Below are 22,348 nucleotides of genomic sequence, written 5' to 3'. Positions count from 1 at the left end.
GACCACCAGGTCAGGCAGGAACACTCCCAATTCTTCATATGTCCCCTTTGAAATAGCAACTTTCTAGAGCACAAGCTGGCTTTTACAGAAAAAAACCAAGAGTCATTAACAACATTAACTTTAGTGGCAATTAGAATAACATATTCTTGACTGTTGGCCAGATTGTTTAGGTCATAGGGTAAAATATTCTTCTTGTGTAAAGCCCTGCAGGCCTTCCACTGTGCTACGGGGTGGGGGGAAGGAAAAAAAAAAGAAAACCAAAAAGCCCCCCAACCCTGTTTCCTGACATTTCAGGTAGAGCAAGGTGTACTTTCAAGGCTGATCTCTCAAATTGTATCCTCTCTTGAGTAAGAAATTTTCTTGCAAGAAAATTGTTAAAGCCATCATTAGAGATGGCAGGTTCATTTAAAAATTACTAATAACATTTTTGTGAAATGCAGGGGCTTTTTTCCCTCCCTTTAGAATTAATTAGCAATCATTTATCCTAAGACACAGTGCCAGCAGCTCCCTTCTGCTGATGTTTGGCCATATCCTTGTGCTGGGCACAAATGTCCCGGTTCCGGCTGGGAGCTGTGTGCTCGTGGTGCTGTGCCGCTTTCACAGAGGCGTTCCCTGTACAAATTCCTTGCAGGTCAGTTATTTTTGTTATTTTTTTTAGCAATCTAGATAGAAACTACTTACTATTGAATTAAGTTCACTGATCTCCAAGGCCATCTTAAAAATTAGCTGTGTCAGTTAATACACGTATCTGTGCTTGATGCTACAAGGTAGCCACTGATCTTTGGAGACTTCAGAAGGTGCCCTTGGCTCTGGCCAGCAAGAAGCCCTTTTGTGTTGTAGTGCACGGATGTGTCCCCTCGGAGCCAGGCCCAGCTCCAAAATCACACCTGCTCCCGTTCCCGGTGCCAGCAGTGCCCATGGTGACCCAAAACCCTTCGGCGGTGTGCTTGTGCCTGCGTGCACCCGTCCTGCCCAGCTGCGCTGGGACAGGATGCTCCTGCAGTTCTTGCCAGCAGGAAAATTGCAGGTTAAATTGGTGAACTACTACAGCAAAACTCCTCAGAAATGAATTCCTGAGGAATGCTCGCGGCCTGCTGTCCTCGTCAGGGAAACTGAGCTCACCGCGGGAGCAGCTGGGCTGCTTTTGAAGCTTTTCCTTGCTGGCTGGACCACCCATTCCCATCACCGCCCTGGTGCTCGCTGGCTGTTTCGCTCCCCTGGGCAAGGAGCTAGTGTCTCCCTGGGGCCGCCCGCACCCCACCCGCCCTGCTGGCAGCTCATGGTCAAAATAGTGGAGATGAAGGTCAAAAAACCCAAGAAACACCCCAGATTTTTCTCGGCGGTGTTTGGTTTCTACAAGGCAAGTACCAAGCATGCGGCTCGGCAGACGAATCTGAAGACCATGTTATTCAAAGGACAGTAATACTGAGGCGTGGCAGACATGTAAAATTCCTTCAATTTGCTGAAAACAGAAAAAAAAAATCTCATTTTAAAGCAATGTTGCATTTGCTAAATAATTTATGCAAGATTCACTGTTGTGTTATTTGACATACAACTCTGTCAAGCAACGACGCTTTTGAAAAGTTGCCTAGAGGATCAGATTTCCCATTCAACAGGGAATTAAAAAATGTTTCTGGAATTTTGCTTTGCAGTCGGGAATCTATTTTCTTATCTCACATTGTACAATTTATTTTTCCTAAAGCAGTGTGCTAAATTATTTGTTATTGTTGGACTCGGTCGAACAGCTTTATCCCTGGTGTAGTCACGAAGTGTTGGAGTAAAACCAAGGATGAATTTGTCACAGTGTACTCACCAGATCAGCTGGTCTTTAGGTTAACTGTCAAAAGACAATATTTCTGCTAAAAATATTAGCAAAGGTCCCTTAAACCTCCCTGAAGTTGCCTAAAAACTTTCTGCTTCAAGTTGTGGCAAAGTCAGTTCAGAAGTGCTTCTCCGAGGTCTCCGTCGGCAGGCGGCATGGAAGCAGGTCACAGTTCTTTAGGTTAAATTTGGACTACTTTTATAGGTTTCTGTCTTATAAAACCAGAGTTGACATTCTGATTATTAACTACGAAGTCTGCAGGACATACAGGCTTTAAAAAGATTGAATGAGCTAAAATGTTTGTGATTGCAGTCTGGGATGAGAGGCTGTAAAAAAGTGGGCCAAGTAAATATGACAGAATGGAAGTAATAATTTGAATATGTACATTAAATTATGTGTGAAGTAAAGCAAAGCTAGCATAGCTTCAAACATAACTTATTTGGTGAAGTAGTAGTATAAAGAGAACCAGAATCATGTTTTTTCATTGCAGTACATTTTTATTTAAGGAAGAGTCTCTAAAGCATGAGGTTGGGCAAATAGCATTTTATTGAATAAACATAGTACAGATGATGACTTACAATACGGAGAGCTTAGTGAGTGATACTTTTTATAACCAAATCCTTAAATTCATTACCGCTGTGTAAGTGGCATATCTGATTTGCCAAGATGAACATTATATCTAGCCCTTAATGGAAATTTTATAGTAGAAAGGTATGTATAATTTAACAGTAAAAGAACCTGAAAATGTGCAGATCAGTTAATTGCTAAGAAGGATGCTGTGATACACCACAAGCAAGCATTGATTTTTAGTATTTCCATTGCAATTCGAAGGGTACGTCATGTTAGGAGTGCTCCATGGAAAACTGCAGAGGATTTTACACCAGTTGATTTATGTTATCGTGTGCAGTGCAGAAGATGGTATAAAATGTGCTCTGGCTGGATAGTGGTAGCAGAGCCCTACTAACGTGTATGTCTGAATTGCAGTGCTTGTGGTAACCAGTTTTCATCTTTAATAAATTTTATTTTTCAGCTTTGTTTCATGTTCTCAGCATTGGTTGTCCTTAATCTTTTTGGCACTGATCTAATTTTAGAAACAATTCATCTCTCTGTTCGCTGGCGTTTCCTTAATGGCTTAAAACCCAAACACATCCCAAACCAACAAGGTGGCATCTCCTTCCTGCCTGGCTCGAGCAGCTTCCAGGCTTTCAGGGTCAGCCGGCGCGCGGTGCGGGAGGATCTCTTCTGCTGGAAGAGTCTGCAGTTCCATTTCACTTTGCTGGATGATTTCTCAAATGTTCCCATCTTACCAACAGGGTGTATTCAGAGTGTGTGAGTGCTTGCGGAGGCAGGTGAAATGGTGCAGGCGTAGTACCTGTGGCTGTATTGCCCATGTTGGTGGGACATGCGTGCGGAAGAGGCGCAGGCATCTCTGTTTCAGCTGGTCACCAAAGCCTGGTCAGTGTGGCCAGCGTATCTAATGGATGCTTTCCCTGCTGAGAGGGCAACAGGGACTTGGAAAGGCTTTTTCACCTCTGCTGCCTCTCTGGAGAGCCCAAGTGAGGGCCGGCCGTAGTGCTGCATGGAGCCATTGGGCACGACTGGCTTCAGACATGTCTGGGTGGCTACCGTGGCCAAGGGGGGTGTCCTGGTGTCACGAGGATGTGGCTGCAAGCCCATCCCTCATGACAGGCTGCTGAGTGCATGCTGAGGGGTCTGACTGTGGCCAGCTGCCCGTGCCTCCCACCCCACTGCCAGCTGAAAGCCAGCTGCCCTGTGTGTGGAGCTGCCACCTGCACGGCCCCAGGGTGCATGGGCCCCCCTGCGCTGGGGTGTTTCTGGAGCTGCCCGAGAGCTCAGTCTCCTTGTACACTAAAGCACATGAAAACTTGTGGTTTTTTTGGCAAAGATGTTTGTGCTAGCCCACACTCTGGTCACAGCTGAAGATAAAAAATATCTGAGAGACCTGAAGGTCAGATGCAATGCTGTCGGCTCCCAGCTACGTCGGCACAACGCAAGGCTCATCTGCCCAGCAAAGTGCCTCTCGTTAGTTCAGCAGGACCTCTCATGTCCTGGGGTATACATGTGCTTTGGGGGTCTTCAGCTAGATCATTTTTTTCTTGTTGTTACTAATATTGGGGCTTGGAGGCGGCGGGGAGAGGAGAGTGTTGAGAATTAAAATTCAGCACATGCCTTTTCTTTGCGGGCTGTAATTAATCTTGGCAATTTTTAAAGCTTTGAGAATCTGGTTAAGTGATAAAACACTAACAACTTTATATGACAGAGAGAGGCTCCCGCTATACACCCACCAGAGAAGATTAGGAGAGAGTGTTTGCAGGATTCGCACTAAGCGGCAGAGAATACAGTAGAGAATTGTTGCACCGCATGATATAAAAACCACATTAATACAATGAAAGGTGTCGGGAATAATGTGAGAGCTGCTGTAATTAAATGTATCTTAATAAGTGCAACATCCTTCTTAAAGCTCTTATTTTTCAGACCTCTCAAACTTAGAGGATGTTCTTGCTGTTGGCAGGTGGCCTGGGAGGAGAGCTGGAGAGCGAAGCGAAGGACAGTCGGGCCCTGGAAGAGAGGAACAGTGTGACGAGCCAGGAAGAGAGAAATGAGGAAGATGAAGACATGGAGGATGAGTCAATTTACACCTGCGATAACTGTCAGCAGGACTTCGATTCACTGGCAGACCTGACTGAACACAGGGCACACAACTGTCCTGGAGGTAATGTTAAACTAGCTTTACAGTTCTGACAGGTGGTTAGCTGGGTAATTGGACATAGCAACAGCTTGAGGCCTCAAGTGAGATTAAAGAATTAATAATGTAATTTTACAGTTAATGTAATTTTATTGTGGTGCCTTGGGTAGCCTTTGTTCACTCCTTTAATAAAATTAAAATAAAAGCAACAGCTTTCCAATTGGAAACTGTCAGTAATTATGTTAGACAAAAATGTTGTGGGTTTTTTTTTTAATGCTAAAAGTTTCAGGCAGGGTATTTTTCCCTCTCTCTCCAAATGTAGGAAGATTAAAAAAGTTAAATGACTGAAGTGTGCAAAACTCCCAGGAAGAAAGGCCTCTGAACCCCATAAAAGAACATGATGATTTTGGAGATTAAAATTCATAGTGTGAGTTTTGTAATCCCACCCTAAAAATACACCGTTCTCCCTAGGTTATTATTGCATCGCCTTTTGAATTTTATGGAAGTGAGGACAGCATTAGCCTACGCTGATCTTGATTTTACTTTCTGTAAAGTAAGAACAAGCTCAGAGCATTGGTGTGAACAATTGCAACACGTCTTGCTTTTACATGGCTGCCTTTGCATGGCCGGCAGTAGCAGCCGGTATTCTGCAGGGCATGCTAAGCCGATATAAGGGGGTAGTAAAAAGCTTTGCAGAGTTTACCAAATATTAAATAAAATCTTAGGAGGGGGAGTGCAGAATATGTTAATATGTATTTAAATCAGAGATTCTCATTCTTCACCTTCCTGGAATTAATACTCTGCCATCACTTTTTCCTCTGTACTCATCTAAAATATTTTTAGGCAGTTGCTATTATGGCAGATGTATAGGTCAAGGCTGGCAGAGGGCAGAAGGGTTAGTTTCTCCTCTGGTGCAGCAGTACCCCATCCTCTTTCCCCTGAGTGAGTATTCCTCCCTGGCCACTTAATTTGTTTGGTAATTAGTCCGTGTTTTCTGCTCTTATTTCTGAGCGTAAGTAAAATGATGCTCAGCCAAGGAAAAATACAGGAAACAGAGTACAGCAAGGGAGGGAGAGTCAGGCAGGGGCTTCAGCTCGGTCTGAGTCCCACACCGAGAGCATCCTCCCCTCTCTCGCTCTGGTCTGTGGAGATGAGGTCACCCCACCTCTCCTTCCTATCTGCTTGCTGGGAGGAAGGACAGAGGGACTTTGGGGCTTTTCCCCAACCTGCAGGTGGATAGGGATTGCCCCCAGAGCTCCTTGCTCTGCGCTCTAGTTTAAACGCTATGTAGGCTGCGAACTTGAAAGTGCATAAAATTGAAAGGCTACTTCTCACAGGATCACTTCTTGGCCAGCCGACAGCCATGGCATTGGCCTGAGACTTCTGCAAATGCCTTTTGTACTCTACTGCAGGGTAGTAAGAAAGAAAATGCCATTGAATAGAAAAATCCTTGTTCTCCAAACTGGAAGGCGAGGTGCACGGCCTGTGTGGGCACTGGTCCTTTCCAACGGAGTGGTCGCAGGGACAAGTCGTTCCCGATGCCATCCCGCATGGGGAGCGGGACAGGCAGGATCCTGCCAGGGTGGGCGGGCAGCCGTGCAGCCCGTAGGGCATGTCTCCAGTGGCTGTCCCTGGGCGGCCGCTGCTCCATCTCTGCCCTGTCTCCTAAGTTGTGCTGGTACACATGGTGCTGGGGGTAGGCCCCACCAAAAGAAAGGCTGTTTTCTCCCCAGGTCTCTGCTTGGGTCTGGTTCACTGTGTGGTCCCCCAGAACAGCTGTAATGGCATAACTGGGGGAGTGGAGCAGGGCAGAGGGGAGTGGGTGCTGCTGGCGGGGACTCCAGAGGAGGAACGTAAGGTTATGATGTTGACCAACAGCGCTATGAAAAGGAGCAACTTTTTTCCTGAGACAAATATACATTAAAATGTAGCAATCTGGAGATTCTATTCATATCGATACAGTCAGTGTTTTCACACCTCAGTTTTTATTTATCCTCAATGTAGTATTCTGTTAGTGAGACTAAGAAAAATAAATTGTATTTTTTGGGACCTATGAAAATAATTTGTTAGTATTCCCATTGCTAATTTTTGATTGCAGGTAGTGTAATTTCATCTTCTTTTACCGTCTTCACATGTGCTGATGATTTACAAAGACATTTTGTCATAAAAAGGCACCATATAACCATCTGCATATACATGGAATAGGTGCTAATTATCTCCATGTGAGGATATCCTTGTTCCAGAAAGAGAGTGCCTGTTTTCCATTTAGTTTAATCTGGTGTCCTGAAGTGATTTAAAGTAAATAGGAAGATTGCACTCATATATTCTGGAATGCGAACGTTTCCATGAAGACAGTCTGGAATATTGCTTGATATTTACATATCTTACCTTCAGGAAAAAACCCTTTCAGACCCACCAGTTTGTCGGATAGCCATAAGAATTTTCATTCAAAGCATGCAAAACGCACATCTTTGTTAGTTCATCTGAAAAGACTTGCACCACCAGGGTGAAAATCTCAAGACTGCATTAGGAAGTGTGGTATTTTTAAAGATATTACCCCACAAAATAGGCTATTTGACTGTGTCCTTAGTTACCCTGCACTCCTTTTGCCTATAACGCCTGCTTGACGCATCTAAGGTTGTAATGCAGTGCCTGACCCCTTGGCGAGCTAGGTTTTCATGTCTTAATCTGAAGCAGGGTTTTCAGTTGTGTCTACATGGCTCCAGATCAATACAGGTAATATTTGTAGTGATAATATCACCAGGCTGATAATACAACATAACTAATGACTTCCTTTGGGATACTGAAGTTAGGAAGGTATCGTAGCTCAGGAGTGTTGCAGGATTACAAGAGATCACTCCAAAGAATAGGATAAACCATCTATTTCACTGGAATCCCTTAGAAATTCATTATGGCGTGCTGAAGTTATAATACAGTTTGAACGCAGCTGCTTTGACATGTAAGGACGTAACAAACAGCCATTTCCCCCCCTGCTTTTTCATGTATTTCAGACTTGTTTCTTTGAGGACAAAACACTGCTGAAATCTAGACATCTCTGGTAGCATAAGTGCGTGGCATTCCTTTTGATGTCAGTGTAGTAGAGATGTTCTCCTTCTGACAGAATTAGGTGCCTTTTATACCTTTTGCTCATGACTGATGTCTGTGATTGGCGGTTGTAGGTTTCCAGTGTCTACGGGGATCTGAAAAGGGTCTAAATGGGGGCAGCTTGTACTGAAAGAACATCACATTTCCTTACCGGCTCATGTCTTCCCTTGTCTCCCAGCTTGCCCCCACAAATGAGCTCTCCTGCAGCAGTCCTGGAAATAATGCCTTAAACAACTAGCGAGCATCTTGAAAAATGCTTCGAGAATAAACACACACACCTAGTGTATACACTGGATGTGTTAAGCTTTTAAAATTAATTTAAAACTCAATGGTATCCCATGTCCCCATAACTAGAGAAGACCAAGTAATTGCCATCAGCATCACTTGCAGTCTTTTTCACACATTTTTTTGCACACTGCTGTTACAGTTTAGGTGTTATAGCATGATGCTATCTTATAGCATTAGTGACAAGAGTAAAGAATTGCACGTGGAGTTACAAATTACTGTGTCCTCCAGCCAGAACCAGAGGCTGCATACATCAAGCAACTATTCTGCAATATATCATAGTCTGGTGGCTGACGCTGAGTTGTTTGTTGTCTGATGAAAAGCGGCTAAAAAGCCATGAGATTTGCCATTTTGCTTGTGTGTTTTAATCCACCTGCATTAGCCTGGGTTTAGCTCCAGTATTTTATTGTGTTATTTTTGCTTCGTCCACCCATATCGCCCCTTTCCTCCCATGGGTCAGAATATCTTCATGTGAACTTTTTTCTTCAGTTTCTCAACTGAATGTAGAGTGTTTTAAAGCAAATTAGTTCATCAATGAAGTGGACAGAATTAGGTTACGGTGGGGTCTCTGAGCATTTCATGAGGTCCTCTTCTGTTGTTGATAACTTTACAGGTTGTCTGTTTCAAACAGCAGCAGAGCTATATATGGATATTGCCAGCTTGGAAGCGGCTGATTTTTCTAAACTACTGTACGGTAGGAACTAGTTTATAATTAAAGTCTTGCAGTTGCTCCTTTTAAATGCCCTGTAACTTGTACACTAGGCTTACGTTTGAAATGAGGTATTATAACTGTTTCATGCTAGTGTATAATTTTGCATTTTCTTGTATTTCACCTGCTACGAGAATTATAATTGCCATGCAACTGTATATGCGGGATGCTTATCCAGAAAACCATATATGGCAGCTTGTCAACAAGTGACATCTCATGAATGTTTTTGTCAGGTGGCACTTTGTACTTCCCACTGACAAAGAGAGACTTCTTACATGTATTTCCAAAATTAGCCCTCCCCAAAATTCTAATCTTTTGTTGCACCTGATTGGCAAGTCAGAGATTTTCTGTCTTTTTGTTGCTGCTGTTGTTGCTTCTTTAAATTAATGAATTACTGATCATCCTCCACAAAAGAAACTGAAATACAGTTGTGAAAAAGCAGTGTGGAAACTTAATTATACACCTAGTTTATACAGCTGTGGCTCTAATGACCTACTGGCCCTAATTATTGTGTTGTGGCTCAGTTTGAGTGCTCTTGTCCTTGCCAGAATTCTGCTCCTTTCTCTTAACCTGACTAGTGTTTCAAGCTAAAAAAAATAACAAGTTTCCTTTTTTGTTCTTTTCTACATTGTCATGCTGAAATGCAGTTTTCCATCTTTCCAGCGGTTGTAGCAATGTTTTAAAATTGGCACCAGAAAAGCTCAGTAGTATCACAAACTGTAAAAACATGGATTTTCCCTGGAGTCCTCAGTTCTCGCTGTCTAGATCTGAAAATGGGCACCGGGGCAGTGTTTTTATTGTCAATCACTTGGAGGGCTCCAAGCACAGGCTTCTGTCCGTAGGTTGTCCCAGACATCCCCTCTCCAGGTGCAGGGGCAGCAGGGCCCCCAAGGGCTCGGGCAGCCGCCTTGGCTGCAGTGCCCAGGCACTTCGCATGTCTCCTTGTAGTCACTATTTGTGCCCGTCAGTGCTGAGAGCTCCGAAACCCCAGATTATTGCAGGGGTACGCTTGGCTGGATGGTCCGGGGTCCAGCTCCCCTGACTGCTGTCATGCAGGTGACATTTGAGTTTACCTGGAGGTTCCCACCCCGCCTGCGAGGAGGCTCTTTCCAGAACTTCTGCCCACACATACCAGAAAATCGGTGTGCTGGGCTGCCTAGCCTTCCACGCAGGTGCTCAGTGAAATATGTCTTTATCATGTAGAACATAAAGCATATTCCTGTATCTGAATTTGGATCTGAAGTCAAACAGAAGCACAGTTGCAAATTTAATGACAAGGCATATGGTAACCTTTGCTGATACGGTGGTTTTGCAGCGCATCCTGTGCAATGTGTTTCCTGAGCTGCCACTTGCCGCGGGCCAGCAAGAGCTGCGGAGCTGCCTGGCACGCCGGCCGCCAGCACTGGTTCTGCACCCACGCAGGGTGTTTGGCATGAGTGGGGGCTGCCTGCAAAGGTGCTTTTAGTGTAGCCTTTAATGTATTGCATATGTTTGTGAAAGTTGTGCAAAGTGTTATGCTTCCTAACAGCGTTGCTTATCCGGCAGATCGGAGCGTCGTCTGGCAGGTGAAGGTAGGTGAGACCTCCGGGCTGCTCTGCTCCGGCTGGGGCGCGCAGGCCTGTGCTCAGCCCTTCGGCACGGGGAGGCGTTAGCAGGGGCTGAGCCTCAGCAATTGTTTTTCTGGCTGTCTCTTGGACTCTGCAGGCGTGCCAGAGCCTGTAAGGGTTTGCGGGGGGGACAGGACACGTGAATTTAAAACAATGCTTGCTTGCCATAAACACCCAGCTCAGGATTTGCTTTGCGGCCTCACAGAGGGTCTCCCGCAGCGGGGGCACAGCGGCAAGCCCACGGCAGATCCCTAGCCGCTCGGGAGCCAGCGCGAGGAACTGGGAAGTGTGCTTGCCGATAAGAGCGTGCCAGTGCGCCAGGCGCCGCCCCCTGCAAATCGCCACTGCCACCTTTGTGCCGGGTCCCTCTGGGGACGGTGGCAAGGGAGGCAGCACCAGGCACTGCGCGTGCAGATAGGAGCGCTGCCAGCACGGCTGCGAGCAGTTTGGTTGCATATAACCAAAACCCCTGGCAGGAGGGGAGGTAATGAGCTATCCCTACCCTTTTCTCAGCCTCCATGTAGCCAGCAGTCATCGTGGATGGCCCGGCTATGCATTCTGAGGCTGCACAAACATTTCTTAGCAATGATGATGTCTTTCCTCAAGCAGCATATGTTTTTCACACAGGAATAACGTTTTCCCTGTCATTTTTAAACATATGGCCCAGTGAGGAGCTAAGGATGACACATTAGTGTGCTTGTATCGGCAAGGGACTGTTTCATTCTTGCTACTTTAATTGAGTTCTTTTATCCACTTTTATCTAGTTCAAAACGTAGTCTGCAAAGTAAGCACAGGCATACATGAAAATGGATAGAAGAGGAAGTGGGTGCATGTTTTAAACGAGACCTCTTAAAGAAAGTACATGTCCTTTTGAAGTCTTGAACAGTTTGGCACTTGGCTGTCTCAAAAACCACTCTCACCTCCTGATACATTGCTGCATCAGAAATGGGGAGAGGAACAAAGACCGAAGCACCCCAAATGCTGTGAAGCAAGAGCTTAGCTGCTAGGTGCCGGCCATGAGAGCTCCCACATGTGGCAGGACCTGCGTTTGGGAACTGGAGCCCGTCCGGCTCCCCCGTGCACCACCCCAGGGCTCATGCAACCCTTCTGGGGTGCTTGGGGTGCCCAAGATCCACCTCCCCTTCTCCCCCCACTTCAGATTTCTGTTTGCAAAGGATAATCCATTGTCATGTTACAGCAGAGGGAGTATTGTGTGGGTCTGCGCAGGGCACGTTTGTTTCTCAGTATTATAGAAATCTAAGTAAATAATAAATGTTTTTTGAAAAAGAGGAGGGAGGGCTTGCAGTAGAAGGGCTCCTTCCAGGGCTGGAACCTGCCGAGTGTTGCAAGGGCAGCCGTGCCCGCAGGAAGGAGGGTCACTGCTGCCCTAAGCAGGTCCCAGCATTCAGGGCGTTGTAGACAAAACCCAATATGTGAAACTCAATTCAGAAATGCAGTGAGGATAGCCTGGAGACTACAACAGATGCATGCTTGTTATAAAATAGCCTTTAATAATACCTTAGAGAGCTCAGCGGAGGATGTGCTGGGGTTGTCCTGTCTCAGATGGACAAGAGCATAGATTGTTTGTGGCTAGGGTGCGGCTGAAGGGCGCACATTGCCTTCCTGTGGGCTGTTGAGGAACAAAACCGTGTTGATCGTATCAACAGCCTTGGCAGATTCAGAGCCATCGAGATCTTCAGACTGCAGATGTGAGCAGTGAATGAGAAGTGGACTGAAAGTCTGCTTTTTTTCCTGATTTCTTCCCCTATCCCTTAGCAGACCATTGGGTAAGTAGTCTTTGTATAAGGATGGCCATACTGAGCCAGCCTGATGGTCCCATAGCGCCGTTTCCCCAGAATATGCTCCTAGCTGTCAGCAAACTTCTCTGGAACTTCTTGGTGCTTTTTATTTAAATTCCTCAGACAATGTTCTTCCTTGAATTTCCATTTTGAAGTTTCTTGTTGAAGCAAGGTATGCATTTAGCATTTCCCGTGGTGGGGACCCAGAGTTCAATTATGCATTGGGAAAAAGTATCCCCTTTTGTTCACTTCAGCTTTGTCACCTGCTTTCATTTGATACCTTCTGGTTATTCTGGTGGAGGAGACAGTGAGCGATTGCCCCTTTTCCACCTGCTTCACCCACTCATGCCTGAGCAGACTTCTTTTGCTGCCCCCTCCACTGTTTCCAAATCTGTATTTGCAATCCTTACTGATACCTCCTGCATCTTGACCCAGAGTAAGAGACTGAGGCACATGGTAAAGCATGGCTGATAGGACAGCATTGTGGGTAAGGTATCTCCTTCATCACTAGTGCTAGAGATGTGGTCACGTTTGTGTGTCTGTCCTGGTTCCAGAGCAGGAGGCGAGGGATAGTACTTGTCCTGGTGTGAAGACCTGGCAGACAGAAAGATGGTGTCTGGCCATGTAAAGGAAAAACAATTAAGACTTCAATGTTTATTAAGAAAAAATGCAACCAGCAGTGCATTTCAAGCACTCATCACACAACATAATTTTGCTGTTGGAAGTAGTGGGATTAAAAAAGTCTTTCTAATGTTGATTTCTCTGAATTTGTAGATTATAAATGGGTTTTTCTAAAAATCAATTAAAAATAAAGGAAGTGTGTGTGCAAACATTGTCAAGAATTCCTATCTTTCATTTTTTTAAAACAAGCTCTAGAAAAAATCCCCACAGAAGTTCTGTAGTGCATATTTGAATGCTTTTGTTGTAGCCTCATTAAACTTGGCTTGTCTGCAGATACAGCTGGCATGTTATTAACTGTGCTCCAGGCTTGGGGAAGCCAGAAAGCAGCCTCCACCCCCCGGTGCCGGCTGGCTTTAGGGAAACGTGCCAGCATGGGTTGGTCCTCTTCAGCTGGCTGGCTTTGGGAGCGCTCGCTGGAGCATCTCTGCATGGCCTCTGGGTCCGGGAGCCCAGGGCTCAGCCTGCCTCAATTGCCGACTTGAGGGAGGGCTGCTTGGTGTCCTCTGTGCCGGCCAGCAACCCGCACCCATGCAGCACAGCAATCCCTTGTGAGCAGGATGGATCCACCAAGGTATGTGGCCTCCCGTGGACAACCTCAACCGTGTGCCTGCATTCTCCGTAGGGGTCTCACACCTTTCTTTACTGTGGGCTGGCAAGAAGCAAATTAGCGATAGTCTGCCAAATAGTTTCTCTGTTCTGAACAAACTCGTTATTGGACTGAACCAGTCAAATAAATTGAATAAGGGAAATATTTTTCCTGCATCTACTGGAGAGGCTGTTGCTCTCCAAGCTGGGTTTGCACATCAGAAGACCTCCACCAGAGGTCTAAGCAGCTTCTGACTTTCTTCAAAGCTTTGGCAACAAGTATGTACCTTTTGAATGCTGTTTCATTTAAGTAATTTTAATAGGTGTTTTTAATAGTAAGGTGAATTTTAAAAATAGATTTTATAATTTCATGTTCAATTTAAAATTGTGGAAAATATATTCAGTAAGAATTTAAGTTATGTGTATTAAATATAGGTAAAGTTTTTCAAACTTCTTGCTTATTACAACCAGCTTTCATTGTCTTAACTAACGAAAAAATTGATTTGGGGTTTTCACTTGGTCTGTTCATGCTAAATACTTCCTAGGGCATTTGAGCACTTTGCAATCTTTAAACATTTAGACTAGCTTCTCCTTTATGACACAAGGAAGTACTATTCTTATTTTTATTATCATGGAATTAAGAAGAAGTCACCCTAATTTGGCTTAAGTTTTGACTGTTCCTGGAAGGGGTATTCCTTCCTTCCATCTCCTACCTTACGCTGGTACAAGGTTTGTGTTGTCTTTGGGAGCCGACATTGCTGGCAATTAAAATGATTAATTTTTAGTCTGTGCAGCTCTCGGATCTGGTGCCCTATGGAGCTGCACAAGCCTTATGTCAACATAAGGGGGACGAGAGGTCAGGGTTTGGGGGAGAATTCAAGACCTTCCCCCTTAACAGCCTGAGTTATTTTGGATGAAAATGACTGTAACTGTGGCTTCACCAATTTGCCTAATGACATGCAGGAAATTGGTGGAAGAGCCAAGGTTTTTAATCCAGGTGGGTTTTGTTGCTGGTAATGCCTGTAACCGTGGGGGTGAGCTTCCTCTTGAAGGCACCATTTTTTTGGCATGTAGGTCCATCTCTTCTTTAGGCTTCCTTGAAAATCTTTCTCAGCGTAATGGTAAAAGACTTTTTGGCTCCTCCTTATGTTGCTACTCAATTACTGTTAGCCTTCCTAGGAGGACATAAGGAAAGGCTGAAGAAGCCCATTGCTTTTGTCTTCTCCAGGGAATCTGTTACATTAAACATTTGAATAGATTTTTGAATGTAATTCCCAGTCATTTCCTCTACAGTGAACTCAGTTCACTCGTGCAGACTTTGTACTTAATGATATCTCTTAAAATAAATGAGATTTGATATAAATTATATTAAATGGTCATTTTAGAAATCTACATCTACTAATTATTCATTAGAAAATTTGGAAAGACAGAAGTAGAATAAATTCCCTTTATGACCTTGCAGTCTACAGAAATATAAATAAATACACCTGTGTTCATTTTCTCTGAGCAAAACTGAATGCAGGTGATTTACTGGACTCCAAAAGTAGTCTAAACAGATTTGAATTACATTGTTCAATCTGCATCAATAAACCATAGCAACCAACAAAGCCAAAACCAGACAAAAATTCAACATGCCTCTAGGACAGTTTTTTAACATTTATGATGATACTGGGCTTGTGGTCTGTCTCTGCATCATATGGGATTTTGCTTTTGTGAGTTCTTCTGGTTGTCTTCTTGGGGTGACCGCTCTCTTCCCTTCCCTCTCCCTGTTGTCTGTGCTGCTGTCCCTGTGGGCTCCCCCCTCGAAGGCTGTTTCCTTGCTTGCTCCGTTCTGGACTGCCACCATTTCACATCTTGCTCACGGCAGTCTTCTCCCTGACGCTGTGCTGGCATTTGCCCTTTCCTGGCCCCGCATGTAACTGAGTCACTTCACAGTTTATACATTTAAGTTACACCTTACTGTGTTACTGTTTTCTCCTTTCCTCTCAGCTGCAGTTGCTCTTTAGTCCGTTGTCCCAGAGCCGGCTCTTCCTTGGGGCTTCATACACGTGCAGAGCCTTCCTTGAACCGTCCCATGGGGACCAGCATCTGCAGGTCTCCTCGAGGTGCTGCGAGAAATGATACTTTTCCATGTGCTGTTTCAGAGGCACTCAGCTAGGTTCAGATGAGCTAAAGACGTGTGTTAGTCAAATCATTGTTCACAAAACCTAGCAAATGTTTTAATTTGCATTCAGACCGCATCCACATCCAACCTGGATAGCTGCTTGATCTCACCTTACAGCCCTTCTCTACTCCTTCCTCTCTTACAGACGCTTGCCGTGGTTTGTTTTACAAGAGCTGTTTCATGTAGGAGTTGTTTTCCATTAGGTGTTTTAATGGTATCCAGTGTAACTGGGTTTGATTTTGACCAGAGCCTCTGGTACACATAAATAAAGCAGATGGTATTCCTTGCTTTTTACGGAGGATAAACTGTCATCTTTAGGAGGCAGTCACAACGCTGTTGCATTCCTCACACAAATAAGGCAATTTTAACCCAAAATTTAAAACAAAAGAAAATAAAAGTCAGCAGGATTTTCTTGTTTCATAGCTTAAATGAGAGAATACTGAGTTTTCTGGCTTGCCAGTGTAAACTCTGTAAATGCAATCTTGAGGGAAGATGCTCTTTCTCTCGATAACTAGGTATACACATGCATATCTGTGATGTACAAAATGCTTCATTGTATGTTCATCAGTTCAGTTTTGAAGACCTGACTAGTTAAAATTGGCTGTATTGAAAATAACATCATTACTTTGGGGGAGCATCTTCAAAGAGAAACGAGGAGAGCCGGTCCTTACAGCAAGTTGGGGGGAGTGATTTTGCAAGTGGTACTGGAGTTGGGAAAAGTGCAATCTGAGTTAGCAAAACTGTCTGCTTTTCCAGTGGCTGCCACAGTAATTGGCCGTGCACGTCCAGATCACTGAATGACAGGTGGGAGGCTCAGCTCTCAGAGAGCTTGGCCACTCCAAGTAGGGGGGAGAGGGAGGGAGGGAGGGAGGGAGGGAGGGAGGATGGGGAGCAAGAACAGTTTGTGAACCTGCCCCTTTTGAGATAGCAAGTGCTCCTCTCCCTGTGCCCAGGATCATTGCTGAGCAGCCAGCAGCTGCATCCCACTCTTCTTTTGCTGTCAGAGAATGTCACTGTAGAAACCTCAGTAGTTTCAAGGAGCCACTATTTGTACATAGGGAATAGAGGAAACTCATGGATAGAAATGTTGTGGTGTGTGGGCTGCTCTGGATTTTACTCTGAGGAAGAAGATCTCCACAAATGTTTTAAATTAGGCTATCCTTGATAATTCTGGTGGTATGGAACCCAACCAAAATTTCAGGAAAAAACAAGTTGCTCTGTTAAAGCAGACATGAAAAAAATGAAGGGCTTAACTTTTGTCCTGAGGGTGATAAAACAGCACCACACAGCTGAAAATCAATCTGACCTTCACCCACGTGATGCTGTTGTCTCAGTCTGTCTTTCATTTCCTTTGGTTGAGCGCAGGCCATGGCATTCAGTAGGGAGAAAAGCCAGAGGGAGGTGGGGAGAATCCTGTTTTCTCTGGAAAGGCTTCGGTGCTTGCATAAGTTGACTCCATAAAGAGAGTTGCTGTAAAACTTTGAAGTATTTCATTAAATTAAAAAAAAAAAAAAAAGTCCTTCTCTTAATAGCCAGAAATCGCATTAAGGTAAAGAAGATATATGCTGTAAAAAAAAAAAAAAAAAAAAACAAAACAAAAAAGTGTTTGTGATATAAAACATTCTGTTTTAATTAAACCTAGAATTAGCCAGTGATGGTATTTTGAAACGAAAGCTTCATGCAGCAACAGGAAACCTGCACATTCATTTAAAAACAGAAATTTGTACCCAAAGGGGAGAAAAAAGGCCAATTATTTTTTCCAGAGATATTTTAACATTCTGTGTTGCAGGCTTTGCGCAAACAAAGAGAAGGTACCCAGATACACGTATATTTACATATTCATCAATAAGCCAACAGTTAGGGCTTGTATATAAGCAATATTATTGATTTTCATAATAAAGGTACAATTGCAATTGGTGAACTACTCATTTTGCACAACATCCTGCAGCAAGTGGTTCCCACCTCATTTTCCTGAAGACAGAGAATGAGCTAAATGAATGGGTAAAATTCTGTGCAGAATTTAATTCTATTAAACAACAGCACCAACAAAGGGGAAAACGATGTGCATAAGCACATCTTGATATTCTTTTTTTACATCTTGAAAGCAATTAAAAGTGCAATTCATAGCTGTTCATCCAATCCCCTGCTTCTTCCATCCTTGTTGAATTTGAATGCGACCCAGAGCCAAAAAGTTGCCAGATATTTCTTTTGGAAAACAGTAAGTTTTCCACACAGGCTTTACAAAACTAAGATTGCTCTAAGTTCTGCCTACCCTGAACTGCAGTTTTCCTGATTCATCTCATCACACGCAGATAATGTCCCTTTATGTCATAGCCATAAACTACTCTGTTGCTTTATATTTTTGTGCTATAGATACCCTAGCTACTGTAGCATGGAGAGAGTTAGGGATATCTGCTATTTTCTTTGTTCAGCAAATGTTGCCTGTTTTAGGAAGGTCTATAAGAAATGTCAACTTCTTGTTAAAAAGATAAAGACAGAGATTGGATTTAGCTGTAGAGATTAATCCCTGCTTCATAAAGGTTAAGAATGAAACAATTTGTTCATTAATCTATTTGGGATGATGGAGATTAATTTGTGACTACAGCTTTTTATTTAAGTGTGGTTTTTTCTGATGTGCCAACCATCACAGACATTATTTTACATGGTGTTATTAAAAAAAAACAACCAAACAAAAAACCCCAGCAAATCTAAAAGATGTTGGGACCTTTTCCTGGTGAGCTACTCAGGTCTGTATGTGATATGCCAAAATGCTATTTGCATAAATGTAGAATTTAATAAGTTATCATTCTGATTAACGCCATTAACTGCTTAACTACTGTAGAAATTGGCTTCCAAAGTTCCTTGATGGTAGCTGTTGCTCTCCACGTCATTCCATTTGCTGTCTCGCTGGGGATAATGGTATGCAAGGGAAAGCAAGAAGGTCAAGGATCTTTTTGTTTAGTCTCTTTGCACATTAAAAGTTCTATTATGTGTTTGTATTGCATGTGGTTTCCAGTCTGTTGGCTACAATGCTTTCAAAATCCATTGATGGTGAGTTTGTGAAGCTAAATATATCTTGTGGGTTATGACTACCAAGCTATCACTTTGTGTAGCAGTCAGGGCCAATATTTAACAAGTGTTTTTCAGAATGAGGAATTTTGAAACAGAGTCAAATGATCTTACAAAAGGGTTAACAGAAACACTAATACAGAAGATGACAGCAAACGCTTGGTCCGTGCTGACGGTGGGGGTGTTGGGAGTTATGCTAAGCGATTTGTGGGGAAGTGGTTCTCAGGTTGGGGTTTTTTATGGGTTTTTCTGGGGGTGGGGGAGGGCTGTGGTATTGTTGTGAATGACACAGCCGCCACAAAGCTGAATGGGGTTGAAAAAAGCGATGTCCTCTACTGCCATCCTTTCTCTGCCCCGGCAAGAAGTAGGTGCAGCGTGCTGTGGTGGGGGCATGCGTGGGGCCCCGTCCGGACTTGCCCCACGGCTTCCCGCTGCCCTGTTGTCTGCCCCCCCGCAGGCGTGGAGCCACCCGTCCGTCCCCCCTGCGGCTGGCAGGGCAGTCGGGCTCCGCCGAGACCTCGCTGCCGCTTCTTGCCCGACATTTAAGGGAATGCAAAACCAGACTGCAGGATGGAGCCGCAACCTAAGGGCTGGCACAGCCCTCTTGCTCGTTTTCACTCTCCAGCTAGTAGACTGACCTTTCAAAAAAACAGTTTCAGCTGCTGTGAAACACTGACAATAGCTTTAATAGATTTAATTTTGGTATGAAATAGCTATGGTTACATTTTGATAATGTAGACTAGCAGCCATAAGCATGGCAACAACAGTTCATGTTTTAGCTGATTGTTTCAGGCCGTGCACAAACTCAGGCAGATGTCACTGCCTCCCTGCCAGGCATTAGCACAAGATACTCATTTTCTTTTAGAATGAAAGCAGAGATTTTTTTTTTTTTAAAGCAATTTGTGTTCTGACTGCATGAGTACCTTCGCACCTGTCAGTTGAATCCAGTGTGTTCGTTCCCGAGGGTAACCTGACATCTGGGAAATTCTGCCTCAGCCCAGATTGATCCCCTTTGCAGCGTCTTTGGTATTTTGAATTGAAATGGAGTTACACCATCACACATCATCCTTTGCATTATTCTGTTCTGCTCCAGTATATTCCTGCTTTTATAACTTTCTGTTTAAATCCCGCTCTTGGGCTATTTCAGGAGTGTTGCAGTTATCTGTAAGCTGTCTTGCTTTTCACTGTGGGGCTGGTAAGCTCAAAAACATCTGCAGGCAGGGTCAGTCCAGCTTGCTAGTCTTTAGAGGATATTTACGAAGTTTCATAAGGCTTGGACCCATACCCACACCCATCCTAGATGCAGTGTCTACAGATTTATCCCCGAGAGCCTCTTACAAGCTTTGTTTGTATTGCTATCTAGAGCTATCCCACTGCAGAAATCCTCAGGAGAGAGAAGTGGTCAAGAGTACTTAGAAACATCTGTTAAAAATTCAGACAAACACTGCACTGTCACTAGAAGCAGTTAGGATGGGGCGAATGAAATTTATCATGTGGTGCTACAGGAAAAAGGGACATTTTTTTTTTGTTCTTTTACTTTTCTTTAAAAATCAATAGTTTGGTCAGTAGATATAGGAAAACGCCCCTGCAGAGCACACTTGGGGCGGACAGCTGCTTTTTACCAATGTCACAAACTCACTTGAGAGCCAAGCCTTGCGGTCTTACGGGAGCGCTGTTTCCAGAGTACTCACGTTTGATTCATCACAGGCTTTCTACTTGCTTCAAGAAACCCTGCATTAATTGTGCAGACCTAGAAAGTGGCAACGTTAGGAGATAAAGTGACTTCACTGTGACTTTTCTGTTGCTTGCCATACTTAGGCAAAAGGGAAGACGAGGTTGTAGCAGCAAATCTAATGGATGAACTCTCCAACTAGTTGCTGTTTTGTGTGTGGCTACATACTGGATTCAGTGAGTACTTGAGCAATATTGGCATTTGTCTCTGATGATGGTATCATGAAGGTACAGGCAATTTGGCAGAAAAGAAGTTTTCTTATATATGAGGCTGGACATACTATGATGTTGCGTTTCTCCATCATAGTAGTCCAGCTCAGCCCCCCACCGACCCCATTCCCCATAGAGTAGTCTCACCTCCCTTTCCCATCCTCTGTCTACAAGCAGGACAAGAAGCAGCACGAGCTGTGCTGGTCGGCCGGGTGGCACACGTGTGCTGATTGCTTAGGACAGGCCCAAGCGTGGGGATAAGTGCTGACTCTGTTCTTAGCCTTTCTCTCAGCAGAGACATGAACTGGGGTCTCTGTCCTACCCAATCAAAGGTAGGTTCGCCAATCTTACAGAAACTCAATTTCTATAAGAGAAACTCAATTTTTCTCCGAGCCCTCTATCCCCAGTCTGGTGTGATTCAAAAGTTAATAGGAAGGGACAAACAGTTAAGACATATGACAGGCAATATGATCACATAAACCTTGTTTTCTTAGGATGCCAGGCTGAAAAAAATGAACACAAAGCTCCTGAGAATAAATGAGTCACTTCAGATTGAGGCTTGGTGGACAATGTTGGTTTTGTTATCACTCTGCAGGTAGCGAGGGGATAGGGTTAGGGAGAATTTCCAGAAATGTAGGAGAGTCGTTATTAGAAGGGTAAAGGTTCCTCTGCCACGCATCCCCCGTAGTGTACCCCGCATTACCCTGGTCCCTCCTCCTTTTAGGAGCCTTTTGAGGAAAAGTCTCCTGTGGCAGGAACATCTCTCGGGTCTTTTCATCTGTGAGCTGCCAGGTGAAAGAATGGGGCTAGAGAACAAAAGATGTTCAGATACCGCAGACAAGCTTTTGTAGGATCTGCCACGTCAGCTGTCTCTTATAAGGTCTGCTGTATTTTCTGTTGATGGTGCTCTTCCCCCGAGGATTTCCCCACACCTGGGAATGCCTGCCATAACCCACACTGATATTTTCCTCAATGCCTTTCATTTCTGCATACAGATGGAGCTGGGATATCACACACCGTCCTTGCCCTTATTCTGTTCTGCTCCTTGGCAGTCCCAGCTTTCCTGGCTGGGAGCTTTCATCCCACCTCCCTCTCAACCTTTTTCAGGAGGGCCTTTGCAATTATTTATAAGCTAGCTTGTCCTGTTTTCTGACATTTTCAGTGTAGTCTGCAGAAGAGGAAAGCTAAGTATACGTTCTCTGGTTTTGCAGGAAACAGAAAATTGAAGTAAATGTTGCTGGTCTGTGTTAGCAAGATATTTTGGTTTTTTTAGGAGGCAGGGGAACCCTCCCTTTAACATCAGTGGTCTTCTGAGTGGAAAAGTCTTAGTGGCCTGTGACCACCTCTTGCCTTTGATGTGTTTGGAGATCCTGGAAGGGCAGGCAGCCAACTCGCTTGCATGCTTGTCAAGGGGGGGGTGGCTGGCTGTCCGGCTTATCCGGTATTCCCCCTCACCATCCTCAAGTGGATTTTCTCTCTCCTTCCTCCTACCACGTGTCAGAATAAGAAGCACCCTGTGATTTACCTCCTTCTCCTTTCACTTGTCGTGTTCTGGGGCTCGAGATTTTCCGAAATGCATCATGGTAAGAGGCAAAGCTATAATGATTTGGGCATCATAGCTCTTCTAGAGGCATCCTTAGATTCTCTGTATGAAATAAACGGCTATTCAAGCTGAAGAGCAGCATTTTCTCATTTTGCTGCTGCAAATAGGTAGGAGGAGTGACTAACTGTTTCTCTGGAAGTAGTAAAGTGGACAGGCTTGTCTGCTACCCAGTACTACAAGTTGCATGATGCACTTACCTATTCACACCATCCTCCACCACATCGATGTTTCGCTTGCCTACACGTATTGCATATGTGTGAGAGAATTATAG

The 22,348-nt window shown here is 44.3% G+C and overlaps 1 protein-coding gene across 1 annotated transcript in view; it reads left to right on the top strand.

The window, feature by feature from the left end:
• The window catches only part of ZNF423 (zinc finger protein 423), a 195,845-nt gene that overhangs the window by 22,752 nt on the left and 150,745 nt on the right, over positions 1–22,348 (top strand). The window contains exon 2 of the mRNA XM_009276708.2: positions 4,356–4,556. Within this exon, the coding sequence (XP_009274983.1) occupies positions 4,460–4,556 (97 nt within the window). The 5' untranslated portion in view covers positions 4,356–4,459. The remainder of the gene's footprint in view (positions 1–4,355; positions 4,557–22,348) is intronic.

Source organism: Aptenodytes forsteri, unplaced genomic scaffold, assembly GCF_000699145.1.
Source record: "Aptenodytes forsteri isolate BGI_AS27 unplaced genomic scaffold, ASM69914v1 Scaffold33, whole genome shotgun sequence".
Lineage (NCBI taxonomy): Eukaryota > Metazoa > Chordata > Aves > Sphenisciformes > Spheniscidae > Aptenodytes > Aptenodytes forsteri.
Note: the sequence above shows the minus strand (reverse complement) of the source record. Positions and strands in the feature narration are given on the sequence as shown.